Raw genomic sequence first — 15,314 nt, 5'->3', positions numbered from 1 at the left:
ATAATACATGAGACAAAAAGTACGACATAGAATCGAGATTCGACTCTTTAAGAGCATTTTTCGGAACAACTTTGAAGGTCTTAGAACAATCCTTTCAAGGCTCTAACATAATTATCTGTGTAATTTGACCTCTTTCTTCTAATATAAATGAGGAAAAACAACAGGATATAAAGACTCATGTTGGATTCTGATCAGGGAGAGGAAAGTTTAACCTCTTGAAACAGGTAAAGCCGCCATCAACCACCAAATTGTGCCCACTTACATACTTCGCATCATCAGATGCAAGATAAAGAGCAGCATTGGCTATATCATTAGTCTCACAAACTGCCCCTTCCAAAGCACTCAAATCAAATATCATCTTCTCAAGTTTCTCCTTCTCAGTTCCAGGAAAAAGGTGACACATTTCGTTGATAGCAAATGGCGTCGGGATCGCAAATGGTGATATGCAATTCACTCGAATACCATATTTGCACAACTCTGATGCCATGGACTTGACAATACCGATAACAGCGACCTTCGACACAGAATACGTATGTTGAGCTAGCCCACCCATCACTCCCGTGACACTAGCCGTGCATAAAATCGACCCTGATTGTTGAGGGATCATAACACGAGAGGCGTGCTTGATACCAGCTAGCACACCTCGGACATTAATGTTCATAACTTTATCGAATACAGCAAGGTCGAGGTCCAAAATGCTTGGAGGAGTGTTGCAAGCAATCCCAGCATTGTTGCACATTATGTCAAGCCTTTTGTGAAGAGAGAGGGCGAAATCTACAGCATCAGAGACATTGGACTCGTTGCTGACATCACAAGGGATGAAGGTAGCGTTGGGGCCGAGCTGCTTGGCCGTCGCTTGCCCAAGCTCTTCCTCGACATCCGCCAACACAACTTTGGCTCCATTGCTTATGAATTTGGATGCCGTTGCCTTCCCAATGCCGCTGGCTGCGCCTGTAATCAGCGCAATCTTGCCTTCAAGCCTGCATATCCCAATCGAAACCTTAGCCATTTCAAGAACATTGAAGGTTATGGAAGAGAGTATAATAAAAAACTCACCTTCCAGCATGGGAAGACAATCCCCTATTGAAGAAGCTCAAAGTAAGTGAATTCCTTAAGAGATGACTCCGAATCATGGCGTTTCAGAAGGTTTGAATGATGAGCTTGGATGGGGCTTCAATGGCGGATATAGAGTGATCCCATTTGAATAATTTACGAAGGGAATGGGGAAAAGGTACTTTAAAAACAGGGGAGTTGATAAGGAATCTTGTTTGTAGCTTTGACTTTTCTGCTTGGGTCATTAATGTTTTGGATGAGTTGTATAGTGAAGAGGGCACATTTCTTTGTGTGTAGTGACCCATTTGTCTTTTGGATTCTTGGTAAAATCCAAAACCCAGAAAGCAAAAAGGATTCGCAACCAATAAGTTCTATGAGGTGACGAGGTGTGTAAGCGAAGAAAATTGCATGTTTTGTGGATTCTTTTAAGAATGACAGATGGTTTTGTTTCATTTAGAACAAAACTGAATCTCAAAGAGGCTGCCATTCATTCATCCATCCAACTTGTATACTAATCTGGCAATGTGTTTGTAACCGCCTAGCCCCTCCCCTCTTCCTCGCGTCTGTCAGGGAGATGTTTCTAGCCCTTTACAAAGAATATTCCGTTTTTCTCACCAATCGATATGAGATCCATAATACATTTTCCTTTGGAGTCCAACGTCCTCACCTCGTTGCCCTCTTCATTCGATGTGGGATCTCACAATCCACTATTGATTGGGCCTAACGTCTTCAGTGACACATCACTTGTGTGTCTATTCCTTTGAGGTTTAGTGTCCTCGCTGGCACACTGCCTGATGTCTACTCCACTTCGTAGCTTAAGGCCCTCATTGGCACACCGCCGCCAGTGTCTACCTTTGATACTATTTGTAACAATTCAAACCCACCACTAGTAGATATTGTCATTTTTTAGCTTTTCCTTTTAGGCTTCTCTTTAAAAAATTTAAGACTGTATATTAGAGAAAAGTTTCTACATCCTTATAACACATGACTCACGTGGGATCTTACAACGTGTTCTTGCCATTAATGTTGGTGTGGGTTGTAAAAGGTGGAGTGGTTGCTGCCTGCTGCTGCCATGGGGTAAATGTATAACTGAACAGAAACCACCCACCCTTGTGTACTGAGATTCTTGGCAGCCTATTTTGGAGGGCTTTGTTAGGATCATGTCTCAATCAGGATCTAAATGAAAGCATAATAAGAATAAAATGACTAAGAAAGACATAAAAAAACTTGAAGTCACTACCTATATCAACAAGGTGCATATCTTTTTTCGGTAGCTTAATCATAGTAACTCCGAAGTTAAACGTGCTTTGCTAGGGTGACATCTTAAGAATTTTTCTAGAATGCATATGAGTGAAGATAGTCTTCGAACTAGAAGTAAGTAGTGTGACAATGTTGAGATGAATGTCGGGATACGCAAGTGTAGAATCTTATTACATTTTTCTAGAGTCGTGTCATATTATATTACAGTTTCCACGTCTAAGTTATTTTATAAAATACTAATTATTTTTTAGAATCAAGCCAATAAATGTATAAATTTTATTTTATGGGTATACATTGTATCTCCAAAGTTGAAATAATTGAAGTACATTCATTTTCCTATATCTGATTGGCTAGCTTTTCAATAATTAGGTTCCAAATAATTTGATGGTAGAGTTAAATAATTCTTACGGTCATTAATACCGTGTCGATAGAAGATAAGCTTCTTGTCTATAATGTCTATTTAATTTGTAGGATCAGAAAATTCTTATTTTTGTAAAATAAACCTCTATTTAATTTAATTTTGAATATTTAAATTATATTTTTTTATATTTCATAAAATAATTAATTTTTAAAAAAATGATAGATATATATTTATGGAAAAAAAACCGAGGTCGTTGCCAAGATTGTCATTGCCCACGTTCGAGTGACCATGTTCAAGTTGGTCACTGGTGGCTATTGTGTCGAGATTGTCACTGAGTGACCATGTTCAAGTTGGTCACTGGTGGCTATTGTGTCGAGATTGTCACTGAGTGACCATGTTCAAGTTGGTCACTGGTGGCTATTGTGTCGAGATTGTCACCAACAATAGTTGTGACTGAAAATGATTGTCGATGATAGTCCTAAGAGTTTTCGCTCGAGAGGAGTTTTCGCCGACAATAATAGTCGAGGTAGAGTCGCCAACAATGATAATAGTTAAAAAATGTTTATATCAAAATAGTCATTTTTTTAATTACCACAAATTTCTTGTATACAAAATAAAGCCAAAAATGATTGCAATTTAACCCCTGCCCCAACTTTTTGAACTTTTCTGCCCTCCAAAATTTATTACTTTTAATATAAGAATCACACCTAAAGAATCATAATAGTATCCCTAATATATATATATATTAAATATCATAAAAATAAATAAATAAACTTCTCAATTTCCCCCTTATTCTTCATTATTTGCATTTGTACCCTTCAACTCTTCCTTATTTCCACTTGTACCCCCACTCTTCTTGCTCTTTAAACCTCCTCAAAACCCCATCGACGGCCACGTCGAAAGCATCTTTGACAGCGCCGGTGCCGTAAACGAACATCGGTATCGACTCGATTACTCTCTCTCTCATCTCTCTCACTTCCTCTCTGCTAAATTTCTCCAGAACCGCTTCAATGGAGGCGGTCCCGTTCTTCACGGCGTTCCGGTCTATGAAAACCGAGTAACTCTCCGGTTTGCCTGGTAAGAACCACTCGTACTGGTAATACGCTGTCCGCCGCCAGAAGAACACTGGAATCGCTCCGGCCACCATACAGTCGAAGATTGACCGCCGCGTGAAGCTGTCGCCTCTCGGCTGCAAGCAAAAATCCGAATTGAGAAATGATTCGAGAATCGCCGACGTGCCATTGGAGCAGCGGCTACCGGCACAGTCGACAACGCGGCATTTCTCCGCCGTGGAATTCCGGCACTGATCCAGCAGGATCCCCCTAAAGTCATTACGGAAGGCGGCGCGTTTGGCGCCAGCGAAGCAGAAGAGGTGCGTACGACTGTGCGTGCGGACGAAATCCTGCCAGGCCGACATGTCGTCCTGGCTACTGGGGTGGAATCCTGTGGGGTAAGGTACACCGACGTCAAAATAGTCCCACGGATTTCGCTCTATCAGAAGGCGAGTAATATTTCTCATTCCCGGTAAATAAATACACCTCGACCCCCAATCCTCATCACTGCTGCGGCGGAAATCCCATGTGATGCGGCCCATTGTAATGAAATGATCCCAGCCGTTTGATTTCTTATAGTACTCCTGATCGGAAAGCCACTTTAGAATCATACGGCAGTGATGATCCCGATCCTCCGCGCTCGAAGCCGTCCATAGGAATTTCCCCACTGCGAGTCCAGCGTAAAACGGTACATAAAACGCCGTAGCAGATTCCGGCTCCTTGACACGGCATTTATGCTTCATTATCCGATTATGGAAAATGATTTCCGTTACGAATTGGTCCGTCCAATACCACGACGCCACGAGATTCTCCGGTATCACTCCGGCGAGAGAATCAGCTCTCTGCCCGAACCCGCCGTTCACCATCGCGCTGCAACTTGAACTCCACGGGTTCAGACTGTCGCAGTTTTTGACAATGTCTTGGTTAAATGCCGTCGGCAGGTCGTAGACGAAGATCCGGCCGTTTTTGCAGTGATCGACGTCGGTAGAGGCGGGAGAGACGGCAGCGGAGGGGAAGCGATAAAGGCGGTTGGCGGCAGAGGAGATTACCGGCGGGAGAGGAAGGGGAAAAGAAAGGAAGCGAATAATGAAGATGAGGAGGATCTGGAGGCAGAGGATTGTGAGGAGAAGCCATAGACGAGATTGCTGATGATGAAATTGCTGTAACAACGAGTTGAACGAGTTCTTTCTGCCGAACAACTCGTAGGATTTCAATTTCCTCGGGTGGTGCTCCGGCGAGGAGTTGCCGGAAAGAGGAAGCATTAGAATAAAATAAATCAGACCTTCAATGGCGGCCTCCGGAAGAAGAATGGCGACTGTGAGCGCCGCCGTGGACCGTCACCGGCAGGGGAGATTTGGGTTTAGAGAGAGAGGGAAGAGAGTGTGAGGAGTTGTGTGAAGGAGGCGTAAATGAGGGGCTGAAATTTTATGAAGGGAAGGGAGAGGACACGTGTCGAGTAGTGTTACCGGCTGAGGGAGCAACCGACAGCGTAACAAGTTATTTGCGACCGACAACTGACGGTTTCTATTTTTCGTTCCCACAACGAGAACGTTGACGTAACAACGTGAGGATTTTTGGAAGCGGCGTGGGGGAATATCGGTAAAAAAGTAAATCTACCGTGATTTTGTCTTAAACCACTTAAGGTAAAAAAATGATTTTGTTTTAACCATTTAAGGTAAAAAATGAAGAAGAAAGTAAAAGGTAGTTACATTTATAAAGGAGATTTCAATTATATTGTTATTTATTTTAATAAATATTAAAAGGGAAAAAAGAGGTAATAAAATAAAATTAATTAGGAAAATACGTATCGAAAATAAAAAGAAACAGGTAAGAAACCTAGGAAAAAACGTTGAATGGGGGATGACGTAAGGGTGCCACGTGGATATCAGCAAAATTAAGAGGAAAAAAAAAAGAAAATATTATTATTAAGGAAGTGGGGCCGGGCGGACGGACGTCGTGTAGAATATTAAATGAAGTTAGTGGGTGAGGTGGTGTCCGGGGAGATAGCTGGAAGGAAGAGCGGTGGTTCTGTTCCATCAAACTGGTTTTGTGGCTTTGCTTATGGATTTTCAATTTTAATTTCTAATTAAATTGGTCCCAATAAAAATAATTATAATATATATATATATATATATAATTTATGGTCAAAATTGGGAAACTCATCACCGACAGATTCGGTATTTTTTAAAAAAAAAATTAATGAAAAAATTAATTTTCCTTCCACTTTACTTCTTTGTCACACTGTGTGTCTGAAAAGGCATGTCATTGTAATTTTATTTATTTATTTTAGTGTATGTAAATAATAATAATAATAATTATTATTATTATTATTATTTGTTGTTATTATTTTAAACATAATAATTATTATTATTTTGTTGAATAATAATTATTGAATTGTGCTTATTCACGTTATTTATTTAAAATTTTGTTTTTAATAAAAGAAAAATGTATTTTCAGATATTTAATTAAAATTTGCTATTTACTTTAGATAAATTAACTTTTAAATTGTAAAAAAAAAAAAAATCATTTTAAAGAGTTATAGAAGAATATATAATAAAAAAAATAATTATTATGAAATTAAATAAAGATAAATTAAATATATGTATATATACCCAAACAAAAATGTAAATGTTATAATTGGAGTAAATTCAAATTCGTGAGATTTAACTCAAGAACCAAAAAATTTTGATGGAACGTTTTATTGGTGGTAGAACTTACGCAAATGAGAGCAATTCTAAGAATAAAATGACTAAAAACGACTTAAGAGAATTGAAATATAGCAAAAAAATCGAATCTTTATGGGACGGAGGGACTTGTATGCAAAATTTGAAGGGGGATAAGGACTAAATTGATAATCATATAAAGATGAGGGATGGGAATGCAAATAAAAGTAGAATGATTTGACAGTAATCCAATTGAAACTCAAGAACAGAGAAGAACTTGGAAGAAAAAACATGAAAGATTGTCTCTATTGCTTCTTTAAGAGCAAAGGGCCGACATTATCTCCAGTGGCCTTGTTGTGCTTAACATGGCTTCCATCACACAGAGGAAATGTGGCTGACCTCCAACATCTGCAACAAAACTTGTTTATTTCAGCTTAGTCCCTACTCTGTTCATAATTTTCAATTTAGTCCCTTAACTTTGAAGGTTTTTCTCCATAGTCCTTTAACAATAATGGGTAACAATTAATGGGTACCTGCAATAGGGTGTGAGGGGCTTGGCAAGGTCGGCGACAACCACGGAGTCCACTACTTTGTCCTCGCTCTTCCTGATTGCTGGGTTTATGGCTTCGCCGCCTTCGGCTCTGACCACCACCATGCGCCGCCGCGGCATTCCGCCGACGGTGAAGTTACCGTGAGGAGGACGGGTTGTTGGTAAGGCGGAAGTGGCAGCAAGCGAGGCCATTGGAGCAGAGGAAGGGTGGTGATGCGAGTGAAGGAAATGTGGTAATGGATGATGAACGTGTGGAGGGCACGGTTTAAAGGTGCCTTAAACCGGCCTAATCGGTGGATCTCCATTTGACACGTCCTTCTTCCCTACCACAAAATTATAATCCAAACCCATCAAATTAATCGTAAATAAAAACGTATTTTTTTAAAAAAATTAACAATAATTTAACAAAATTTTCATGGGAGAATCCGACCCGCGACCTAAGGATGACTATTTGAGATTTTTCAACTACAGTCCTCCGCTCTACCATCTGAGCTAAGGTTGGTCATTGATCTGTTTATTTACATAACATTAAGGAGCCACAAAGAATTAGGAAGTAATACTTTTTTGTTGCAACGGGTGATACATGCATTCTAATTAAATTACTCTTGGGTTGCTAGATCTGAAACACTTTGTTACTTAGGAAATTAATCGTACATGTGATGGACTTCCTACTTTTGATTTTTTTTATTTTTATTTAGAAAAATGTTATGTGACTCAAACCGTACCAAAGAACTGGAGTTCAATTTGCGTGCTCAAAATCCTACATGACCTAACCCACGACACGCATCCCGCGACTGTAGCTTTGATAGGCGTGTGGTAAGTGTGCGAAGAGAATTTCTTTTGTGCTTGAATAGTGCATGGTTTATCCTTAATCATGAAAGCGATGAATGATGACTAAATATCCAAGTGGTTGTAGTTCAGTGTTAAGAATTTCACGTCGTGGCCGTGGAGACCCAAGCTCAAATCTCCAGCAACCACATTTACGTTTTTTTAGCTACAAACTATTGAAGCATATTAACATAACTCAAAACCATGAGGTCGAACATACCGGTGAAGCAAATTAGCTAACGACATAAAACTGAAAGTTCGGTTAAATAACTTTCAAGTTTGTTGTAAAACAATTTGAAGCAGAAGAACTTCTAAACATAAAAATACGAACTTAAGCGAAGAAAAACATATTAACCCTAAAATAAAAGGGTATTTTAGGAAAAATAAATTAGGCTCAGCACGGGGAGAAAGGGGAATGGAATGAATCATTGTCTTTCAATGAATATGGCAGGCTTGTTATGACCATTTCGTCCTCCTTCCTTTTAATTATTTTATCTAATTTCTTTTTCTTTCTATATATATATATATATATTCATCATTTAATTTAATTAAAAATGGTGGGTGAAGGTGGAGCTTCAACACTTTAGCTTAGGGAGTTTGTAGTGATGGGAAGGCAGCCAGCCTTGCTGTGCCAAACTTGGTGTCATGCTGAAAGACAACAAGCTTGTCATCTTCATCATCCACCTATGGCCATTGCTGCTGGAGGGCTCTCCCTAAGCTCACCGACCTCCTCCGTCGCTGCGGTAAGAGCCGTTGCCTCCGCTGGACCAACTACCTCTGTCCCAACTTGAAGCACGGCCTCTTTGATGAAGCAGAAGAGCAATGCTCGCCTTGGCAACAGGTACTATAGCTAGAAGGCTCGAAGGCTCAACACCAAATTTTACGCTCCCAACTTTTTAGAACTTGAAAAAACTTTGATATAAACTTTAATATAAGACGAAGTAGAGACAATTGAAAGTTTATTGGGGGATGAAATTTTACATTCTAACCTTTTAGAATTTAAAGGACAAATTCGAAAAAAACTTTAGTTTAAGACGAAGTAGAGGCATTGTCTCTCTTCTTCCTTTTCTGCTTTGACCCGACACGTTCATTTTTGTTGATTTCTGATAGTCAAAGACTGTAGCGACCTTACCCAGAAGAACAGATAACGAAATCAAGAACCACTGGAACAAGAAGCTCATCAAGATGGGAATAGATCCGGTCACAACCAAGTCTCTGCAGAAGCAAGAAACAGAAAGTTGCAACCAAGGAAGCTGCACTGATTCCTCAGCCGCCATATCTCCATTAACAGAAGCTAATTATTGCACTGAAAAAGATGAGCCATTAACAAACAACATACGTAGATGGAGGCTCTTAAAGATGATTCCAACATGGGGCAGCAAAATCTACGGTGATATTGGCTCATACAGCGATTACCAACAGCCCCATTGAATAAAAAAAATCCCTCAAACAGCACACTGGAAAATGTATGATCTTTAAAGACTTCAGGATTCAGAAAACTGAGCACAGAAATTTCCAGGTACTGAGTTAAATTTATTACTTCAGATTGAAAATACATATCCTCAGTTTAAACTAGAAAATCTATTTACACAGGTCTGAAAATGAAATACTATGTACATCTTAAGAAATGACTACATAAATATGTGGGCTCCTGATAGTAATTATATAAGAGTTAAAAAGCCTAACAAGAGCTGCCCATGCAATAAAACAAAACGAGTAAGCTTTGAATCTTACCAGTTGTTGGGAAGCAAAAGATGATGAAGATGGAGCAGCCAAATGAGGAGTGTACGTAAATAGCTTCATCAAGGAAAGGATGGTCTGGTTATATCTGGCGAGTTTTGGCTGCTCTTCACCACCAAATCATAATTGATGGAAGCCAACTGTGATAAATTCTGCAAAGCAAAACAATGAAGTTGCTGCATCGTATTTTGATCTTTCTTTCAAGCCAGCACCAAAGTGACATTATTCATACAAATACGGTAACAGAAAATAAAATATATATACATAAATTATCATTCCAATATCTATATTCTTTTTTTCAACTTCTAATATGTATTGGTCTTTGTTCAAGTAGTACCTTTGCTTCTATAATCTTAAAAAAAAGTACCAATTTTGCTGCTTCAAAAGATAATTAACTTACGAAACTAAATAAATATGCAAAGATTAAGATTAAAAAAAAAAAAAAAGAAAAAACAAGAACATAAAAGTGGTAAAAGTATAAAATTAAAGCTCCAAATTTATCGACTTTATCAACTTTATCAACATGTAGTCAAATATTTGAAACATTAATTTATATATAAAAGCAGCTAAGCTCTGTTTCTTTGGGAATCCAATCAACAAAGAACCATAAAAGAAATGAAGCCTTCGTTCTAAATAATCATAAGACATCAACACCTTGAAAATATCTTCTATGACAATAAGAGAATTTAAAGGCCTGGCATGCCTTACCTTGAAAGAGAAATTGCTGAACGAGTACTTCACAGAAAGGGCTGGTGTACAGAAGTCAGCCAAACTACCACATTCGTCTCCCTGTTTCAATAACATCCAAGAAATCAAAGTTACTCAATCAGACTGAAACCTCCAGTCACATCATACAACAGACGGTTGAATTATACTGAACTAGATTCTATATGATGAAAATTTTCTACAATGAACATCTCCTTTTGTTTCAGCTGTTATAGATAAGGTAGTTCTCAGCTATGTTTACATTGAACCCAAGAGAACCGGTGAAGAGGGGGAGAAAATTCATGCCGCCATGAATAATGATAGACCAATGAAATTTGTTTCCCTTCTAAAAAATATAATACCACTATCTAATATGTGCATCTTTTGTTTCAATACAAGTATCATTAATCAAATTTGACATCCGTGCGTCCATGCAAATTTAATACAGATCCTTGGTTGCCGTCAAACAAATATGGGATTTCTTTAGTTAATGAATACCAGATAAAGGGTAACAGAAATGATTTAGTTTATTAAAAGCATATATTCAAGGCGAACTATTATAATGCAAGCTTACATCTTCATCTTGTAGGTTGCTAAATGAACTACTGCTGGTATCTGTCAAATCATGATCATCAAAGTCACTAGCACCATTAAAATCCTCGTTTTCTGGATTCCATATATACCGACTCATGAAATAACTTGTATCATGTGGCTCTGCTGATGGTATAAACATGGCCTGTATTAAAATATAAAAACTTCTTTTCAGATTCATAAATATATAATAAAAAATTATGTCAACAAATGCTTCCATGTACGATGATGAATACCTTCTGCCTTGCAAGTGTTTCCCAATTAATATCCTTGAAGAAAGGATGTTGCTTCACCTGACAGACGATAACAGTTCTTCTCTATCAATTCATTTCATAAATCATAATATTATGTAGCAAAAATACTGTTTTACAGGAATTAAATCATTACCTCTCTGGCTCCTGTAGCTCCCAGTCTTTGAACTGAATTTTCAGTCAGCAATCTGAAATTTAGTGTATTAGCGTTTATAGATAACCTAATCTCTACGCTATTATCATTCTTGAAATAGACAAATTAAATTTCTTTCATCAATAAAAGAAAATAGTAAAAAGATGTCAAATGTGAACGACCTTGTATAAAAAAACATGCTCCAAAAACTCGCTAAATTATCCTATGCCAAATCTGAAATTATTCAATTGAGTTGCATCCATCTCATTAGTTCATAGTACAGAATGTAACACTGAAATTAAATATATGTACGTACATACAGATAATATATATATATATATATATAAAAAGAGGATCAGATAAGATTGTGCCAGATTCACTGCCAATTAATCCTACTTTAACTTTGAGAAGGAACAAACCAGTTAATACGATACAACTTAGCTGCTATTTGTAATTTTAAATTACATTTTTAATCATTATTTCAGTACAAAAGGGGTTTACAATTATTACACTAATTAGTTTTGTTCTTTAAAAAATATATATTTTATCATGGTCCAATGTCGCAATATTAAGAATTGTCAAAGAGTACTACGATGTCATTATCTCATTCTACTTGTCCTTTCTGCATGTTAAATCCAAAATATCATATTCATACGTTATTTAACATTCTATATTTAGGTCATTGATGGAGTGCTTTTTTGCATCAATTTAATATGAGAACAAGGTTTTCATTGAGGATTCAAAGTCGAATATTCAGCTTCTCTTTTGCAGTTTAAATCTTCTCATTAGTATTTCTCATCTTGGATTTTTACAGCTATTTTCTTAATGATATTTGTGATAATTGGGAGGCTTTTTTTATAGGATCGATTCCTCTTTCTTTATAGTATTTTATCTTTCTTAATTTACACTTCGTAAGCATTGAATTCTTGTACTCTCCGTTAGCTTCTCAATCACTAATGAAAGTTTCGTTTCTAGTTTTTTTTTTTAAATAGAAGAAATAAATCAAACAATCATTAGATGCAGCAAAACTGAAAGTAAATTACGATAAGATGTTATATCCTAAAAGATTTCAAGGAATATTACTTGTCAATCAAATCCTGGGCTTCATAACTCATCTCGTCCGGTACCTTGGGCCATGGTATGTCTCTATTAATGATATTATCAAAAATTAGCTGCAATGGAATGATAACTCTTTTGTCAATCAAAATGTTGTGCAGTTATCGAGTAAAACCAACCAACAAAAGCTACAAAGCCAGTACAGAATTTTGAAGTCCTGATCACATGCTATTATTTCTAACAAGAAAACCTTTACCAAAAGAGAAAGGAATGCAAACACATCAAGGCCAAACCTATCCAACAAAGGGTGGCGTAGCAAAGTTAAATGAATTGGAATTACCTGATAATGAAATAACCAAAGACATGGTTGCAGACCTTAAAGAGAAGGTGGTACTCATGGGAGTATCAACAACCATATATCCTCCCAAAAGCAAGTGTTTGAATCATTCCCAACAAAACATTCTATGAAATTAGAGAAAAAGGGTCCACCTAAAAGACGATTTTTCAAGGGTTTCTAAACGTGCCTTTCAATCCCCCAACTGTGGTCCATTTGAAAGGTTATGGACCATACTTGCTCACCATAACCTTATGCCGCAGAGAATTTGACTTCAAAGAAAAACGCCACAACCATTTAGCTAGAATAGGCAGTAAGAAGTCTAAGATTGCCTATGCCTAACCCTCCAAGTCAACTGGTCTCGATGTCACCTCCCAACTAATCAAATGGGAACCTCCATCCTCCACAACACCCTCCTCCCAAAAAAAATCTCCAAAAGCTTCTCCTAACTTTTACTAACAGAAACAAGAATTCTAATCACAGAGAGGAAGTAGATCAGGATTCCACTTAAAACTGATTTATAAGAGTCAATCTACCTTATCTGAAGAAGAAAACCCTTTTCTAGATACAAGATGCTTTTAGACCTTATTCAAGGAGTTCCAAAATGAGGCCCGCTTGGGATAATAGCCAAGAGGGAGATCAAGATAAGAGGTGGGCAAATTACCTACATCAGCCATCTATGCAGATTGAAACATCACATATGAATGACTTCTTTAATACAATATGACTTTATCCTTGAAATATAATGTTTATTGCCTCCAAAAATGTATAAAATGAGTGCTGTATTTTAGGAAAATCAAAACAATCCCATGTAATAATTTTTTAACCAAGCTGGTCCAGGTTGTTGAGATTTAACCGTTGGAATTAGGTGGTTAGTTAGTCTTCGTTTAGCTGCTTTTTTAGTATAAATATCCATTATTTAGGTTGGATGCGTTCATTCCTGATTAAATAAAACTTGGAAAAGAATTACGCATTCAAAATGATAATTAGCCTTGTATACTGCATGTTCCATTAGAAAGTTAAGAATACCAGTTGCAGGTTCAACCTGTGGACTTTCTGCATTGAACGGCGGTAGTCCTACAAGCATCTCAAAAAGAATTACTCCAACAGACCACCAATCCGCAGTTACACCTGCCGGAAACAAGTTGAAAAACAATAAGAACATAATAAGGATTTATTCAGAATAATTCACAATAGTTCTTGTTAGAAGGATACTACGCCTATTGGTTACAGACCATGTCCCATGCCCAGAAGTATCTCTGGGGCCAAATAATCTGGAGTACCAACAACTGAATGCTTTTGTCGGTGTTCTCTTTTTGACAAAGATTGAGATATAGGTCCATTGTCTCCAAGCGGAACAGTTCCATTGATTGATGGACCTGAGAAATCATCTGTACTATTGATAAGACCAATCTTGGAGAGCCCAAAATCTGTCAACTGTAACAAAAAAGATAAGAGGTTTCTAAGAAGTGATGAACAAAAACAGTTGCAACGTCTCTCAAGAAGTCTTAAACGATAAGAGACAATGAACTGATAAAAGAAAGTGATAAAAATGAGAGTATCCTTGACAGGAGAATTCACTCAATGTGTCAAATAAAAACCTATGAAGAATCAAACAGTTTCTTCCTTGACTGCGGAACAAAAAGTTATCACATATATTCCACTTCCACTTATGCTTGAAGATAATTTTTATAGCAGTGATATCCTTACTGAACTAAGTGTACAGTCCTAATATATTTTTTTTCCTTTAAAGTTAATTTTCATCGATAAGAGTCCTGATTTTTCTCATTCCTCGATAATCTACAAAACTAATAGTAACTATACCAAAAAGTTACATACCGTTAATGATCCTTATACTGCAAAACAAAACCAATAATAGAATCCCAGAGATCAAACAAACAAGAAAAAGAAAGAACGGAAGTGTTTTAAAGAAGAAATGAATTAGACATTCTGTTTAATCTTTAAATTTTTTCTACATGGGTGTGATATTTTGCATCTTCAGACAAAGTCTCTCTACAAAGTTTCTCCCAATTGCCTCTAGGCAAATACAAAAGGACAAAACAACACTAATGCTCATACCTGAACTAAAGCAACACTAATGCTCATACATGAATCATTGATTCATGTACCAATATGGGAAATGAACCAAATGAATCCAATAGATTCGTGAATCGAAGTGGGAAATGTACCAAAAATATTCATGAATCCAAGAGATTCATAAACCAAATCTTCGTGACAATTCTCAACAGATGGCTTTATCCCCACATTCATATAAAAAACCTTGAACCTTATTCTTAAGAGATTCCTGGCAGCTTAATTGAAGAATAAATATATTGAGAATTTTTGCTGCAGAAACAAGCAAGATTGCAATTGAAAAACAGATGGTTTCAATTCTCCATGCCAATTTTATTTTAACAAAGTGGTGAAAGGACAGATCTAGTAGAATTCCTCTTCTAAGCAAGGTATCTACTGATATCCTACGGACCAAAGACCCAAGGAAAATGACATTGAAACCTCTTCTTCCAAATGGCTATAATAAGAGAGCTGTTGGGAAGTTTTTCCTTATCCAAATGAAAGGTAAGATGGGCTCCAAAGGAAACTGATAAGAATAAACGGATGGAAGGAAGAAAACAAGATAGAATATTATTGATAACTGACCATTATGAATCACCATGGACATCTGAGATGATCTCACTATCTACATGCACAATCCCCCCCCCCCCCCCCCCCCCCCCCC

General features: G+C 37.3%; 4 protein-coding genes and 1 long non-coding RNA gene across 10 annotated transcripts in view; 1 reads left to right on the top strand and 4 right to left on the bottom strand.

Annotated features, from left to right (window-relative positions):
- Window positions 1–56: 56 nt before the first annotated feature.
- Window positions 57–1,222, bottom strand: LOC111491301 (secoisolariciresinol dehydrogenase). The gene is made up of 2 exons (XM_023140152.1): window positions 1,057–1,222; window positions 57–980 (listed from the first exon to the last, which is right to left on the bottom strand). The coding sequence occupies exons 1-2, from the start codon at window positions 1,131–1,133 to the stop codon at window positions 176–178; spliced, it is 882 nt and encodes a 293-aa protein (XP_022995920.1). The 5' UTR covers window positions 1,134–1,222; the 3' UTR covers window positions 57–175.
- A 2,119-nt stretch (window positions 1,223–3,341) lies between these two features.
- On the bottom strand, window positions 3,342–5,351 carry LOC111491557 (xyloglucan galactosyltransferase XLT2-like). The gene has a single exon (XM_023140515.1). It carries the CDS (start codon window positions 4,986–4,988, stop codon window positions 3,504–3,506), a length of 1,485 nt encoding a protein of 494 aa, XP_022996283.1. The 5' UTR covers window positions 4,989–5,351; the 3' UTR covers window positions 3,342–3,503.
- A 1,191-nt stretch (window positions 5,352–6,542) lies between these two features.
- LOC111491613 (CDGSH iron-sulfur domain-containing protein NEET) lies at window positions 6,543–7,217 on the bottom strand. Its single transcript, XM_023140589.1, has 2 exons — window positions 6,923–7,217; window positions 6,543–6,797 (listed from the first exon to the last, which is right to left on the bottom strand). Exons 1-2 carry the CDS (start codon window positions 7,129–7,131, stop codon window positions 6,695–6,697), a joined length of 312 nt encoding a protein of 103 aa, XP_022996357.1. The 5' UTR covers window positions 7,132–7,217; the 3' UTR covers window positions 6,543–6,694.
- Window positions 7,218–8,660: 1,443 nt separating this feature from the next.
- LOC111490868 (probable serine/threonine protein kinase IRE) overlaps window positions 8,661–15,314 on the bottom strand; it is an 11,956-nt gene continuing 5,302 nt past the window's right edge. Inside the window, exons 10-19 of one of the 6 annotated variants that reach the window (XM_023139501.1) lie at window positions 13,813–14,014; window positions 13,623–13,708; window positions 12,271–12,359; window positions 11,191–11,242; window positions 11,040–11,096; window positions 10,787–10,948; window positions 10,216–10,296; window positions 9,502–9,659; window positions 9,107–9,240; window positions 8,661–9,020 (exon numbers count right to left, since the gene is read on the bottom strand). In XM_023139501.1, coding sequence (XP_022995269.1) covers window positions 9,570–9,659; window positions 10,216–10,296; window positions 10,787–10,948; window positions 11,040–11,096; window positions 11,191–11,242; window positions 12,271–12,359; window positions 13,623–13,708; window positions 13,813–14,014 — 819 coding nt within the window. In that variant the 3' untranslated portion in view covers window positions 8,661–9,020; window positions 9,107–9,240; window positions 9,502–9,569. Of the gene's footprint in view, window positions 9,241–9,501; window positions 9,660–10,215; window positions 10,297–10,786; window positions 10,949–11,039; window positions 11,097–11,190; window positions 11,243–12,270; window positions 12,360–13,622; window positions 13,709–13,812; window positions 14,015–15,314 lie in introns of those variants that run through there. The other 5 variants (XM_023139503.1, XM_023139500.1, XM_023139502.1 and 2 more) reach the window with 5 other exon arrangements.
- Window positions 9,165–10,875, top strand: LOC111490873. Its single transcript, XR_002719633.1, has 3 exons — window positions 9,165–9,286; window positions 9,505–9,746; window positions 10,802–10,875. It is a non-coding gene; the product is annotated as an uncharacterized LOC111490873 (long non-coding RNA).

This window comes from Cucurbita maxima, unplaced genomic scaffold (assembly GCF_002738345.1).
Source record: "Cucurbita maxima cultivar Rimu unplaced genomic scaffold, Cmax_1.0 Cma_Scf00016, whole genome shotgun sequence".
In the NCBI taxonomy this organism is placed as follows: Eukaryota; Viridiplantae; Streptophyta; class Magnoliopsida; order Cucurbitales; family Cucurbitaceae; genus Cucurbita; species Cucurbita maxima.
Note: the sequence above shows the minus strand (reverse complement) of the source record. Positions and strands in the feature narration are given on the sequence as shown.

Coding starts and splice junctions, on each gene's coding strand:
- LOC111491301 (XM_023140152.1), bottom strand. CDS start 1,133: ATGATTCGGAGTCATCTCTTAAGGAATTCACTTACTTTGAGCTTCTTC. Junction 981..1,056: donor TTGTCTTCCCATGCTGGAAG/GTGAGTTTTTTA, acceptor TGGGATATGCAG/GCTTGAAGGCAAGATTGCGC.
- LOC111491557 (XM_023140515.1), bottom strand. CDS start 4,988: ATGCTTCCTCTTTCCGGCAACTCCTCGCCGGAGCACCACCCGAGGAAA.
- LOC111491613 (XM_023140589.1), bottom strand. CDS start 7,131: ATGGCCTCGCTTGCTGCCACTTCCGCCTTACCAACAACCCGTCCTCCT. Junction 6,798..6,922: donor CCCCTCACACCCTATTGCAG/GTACCCATTAAT, acceptor GTTTTGTTGCAG/ATGTTGGAGGTCAGCCACAT.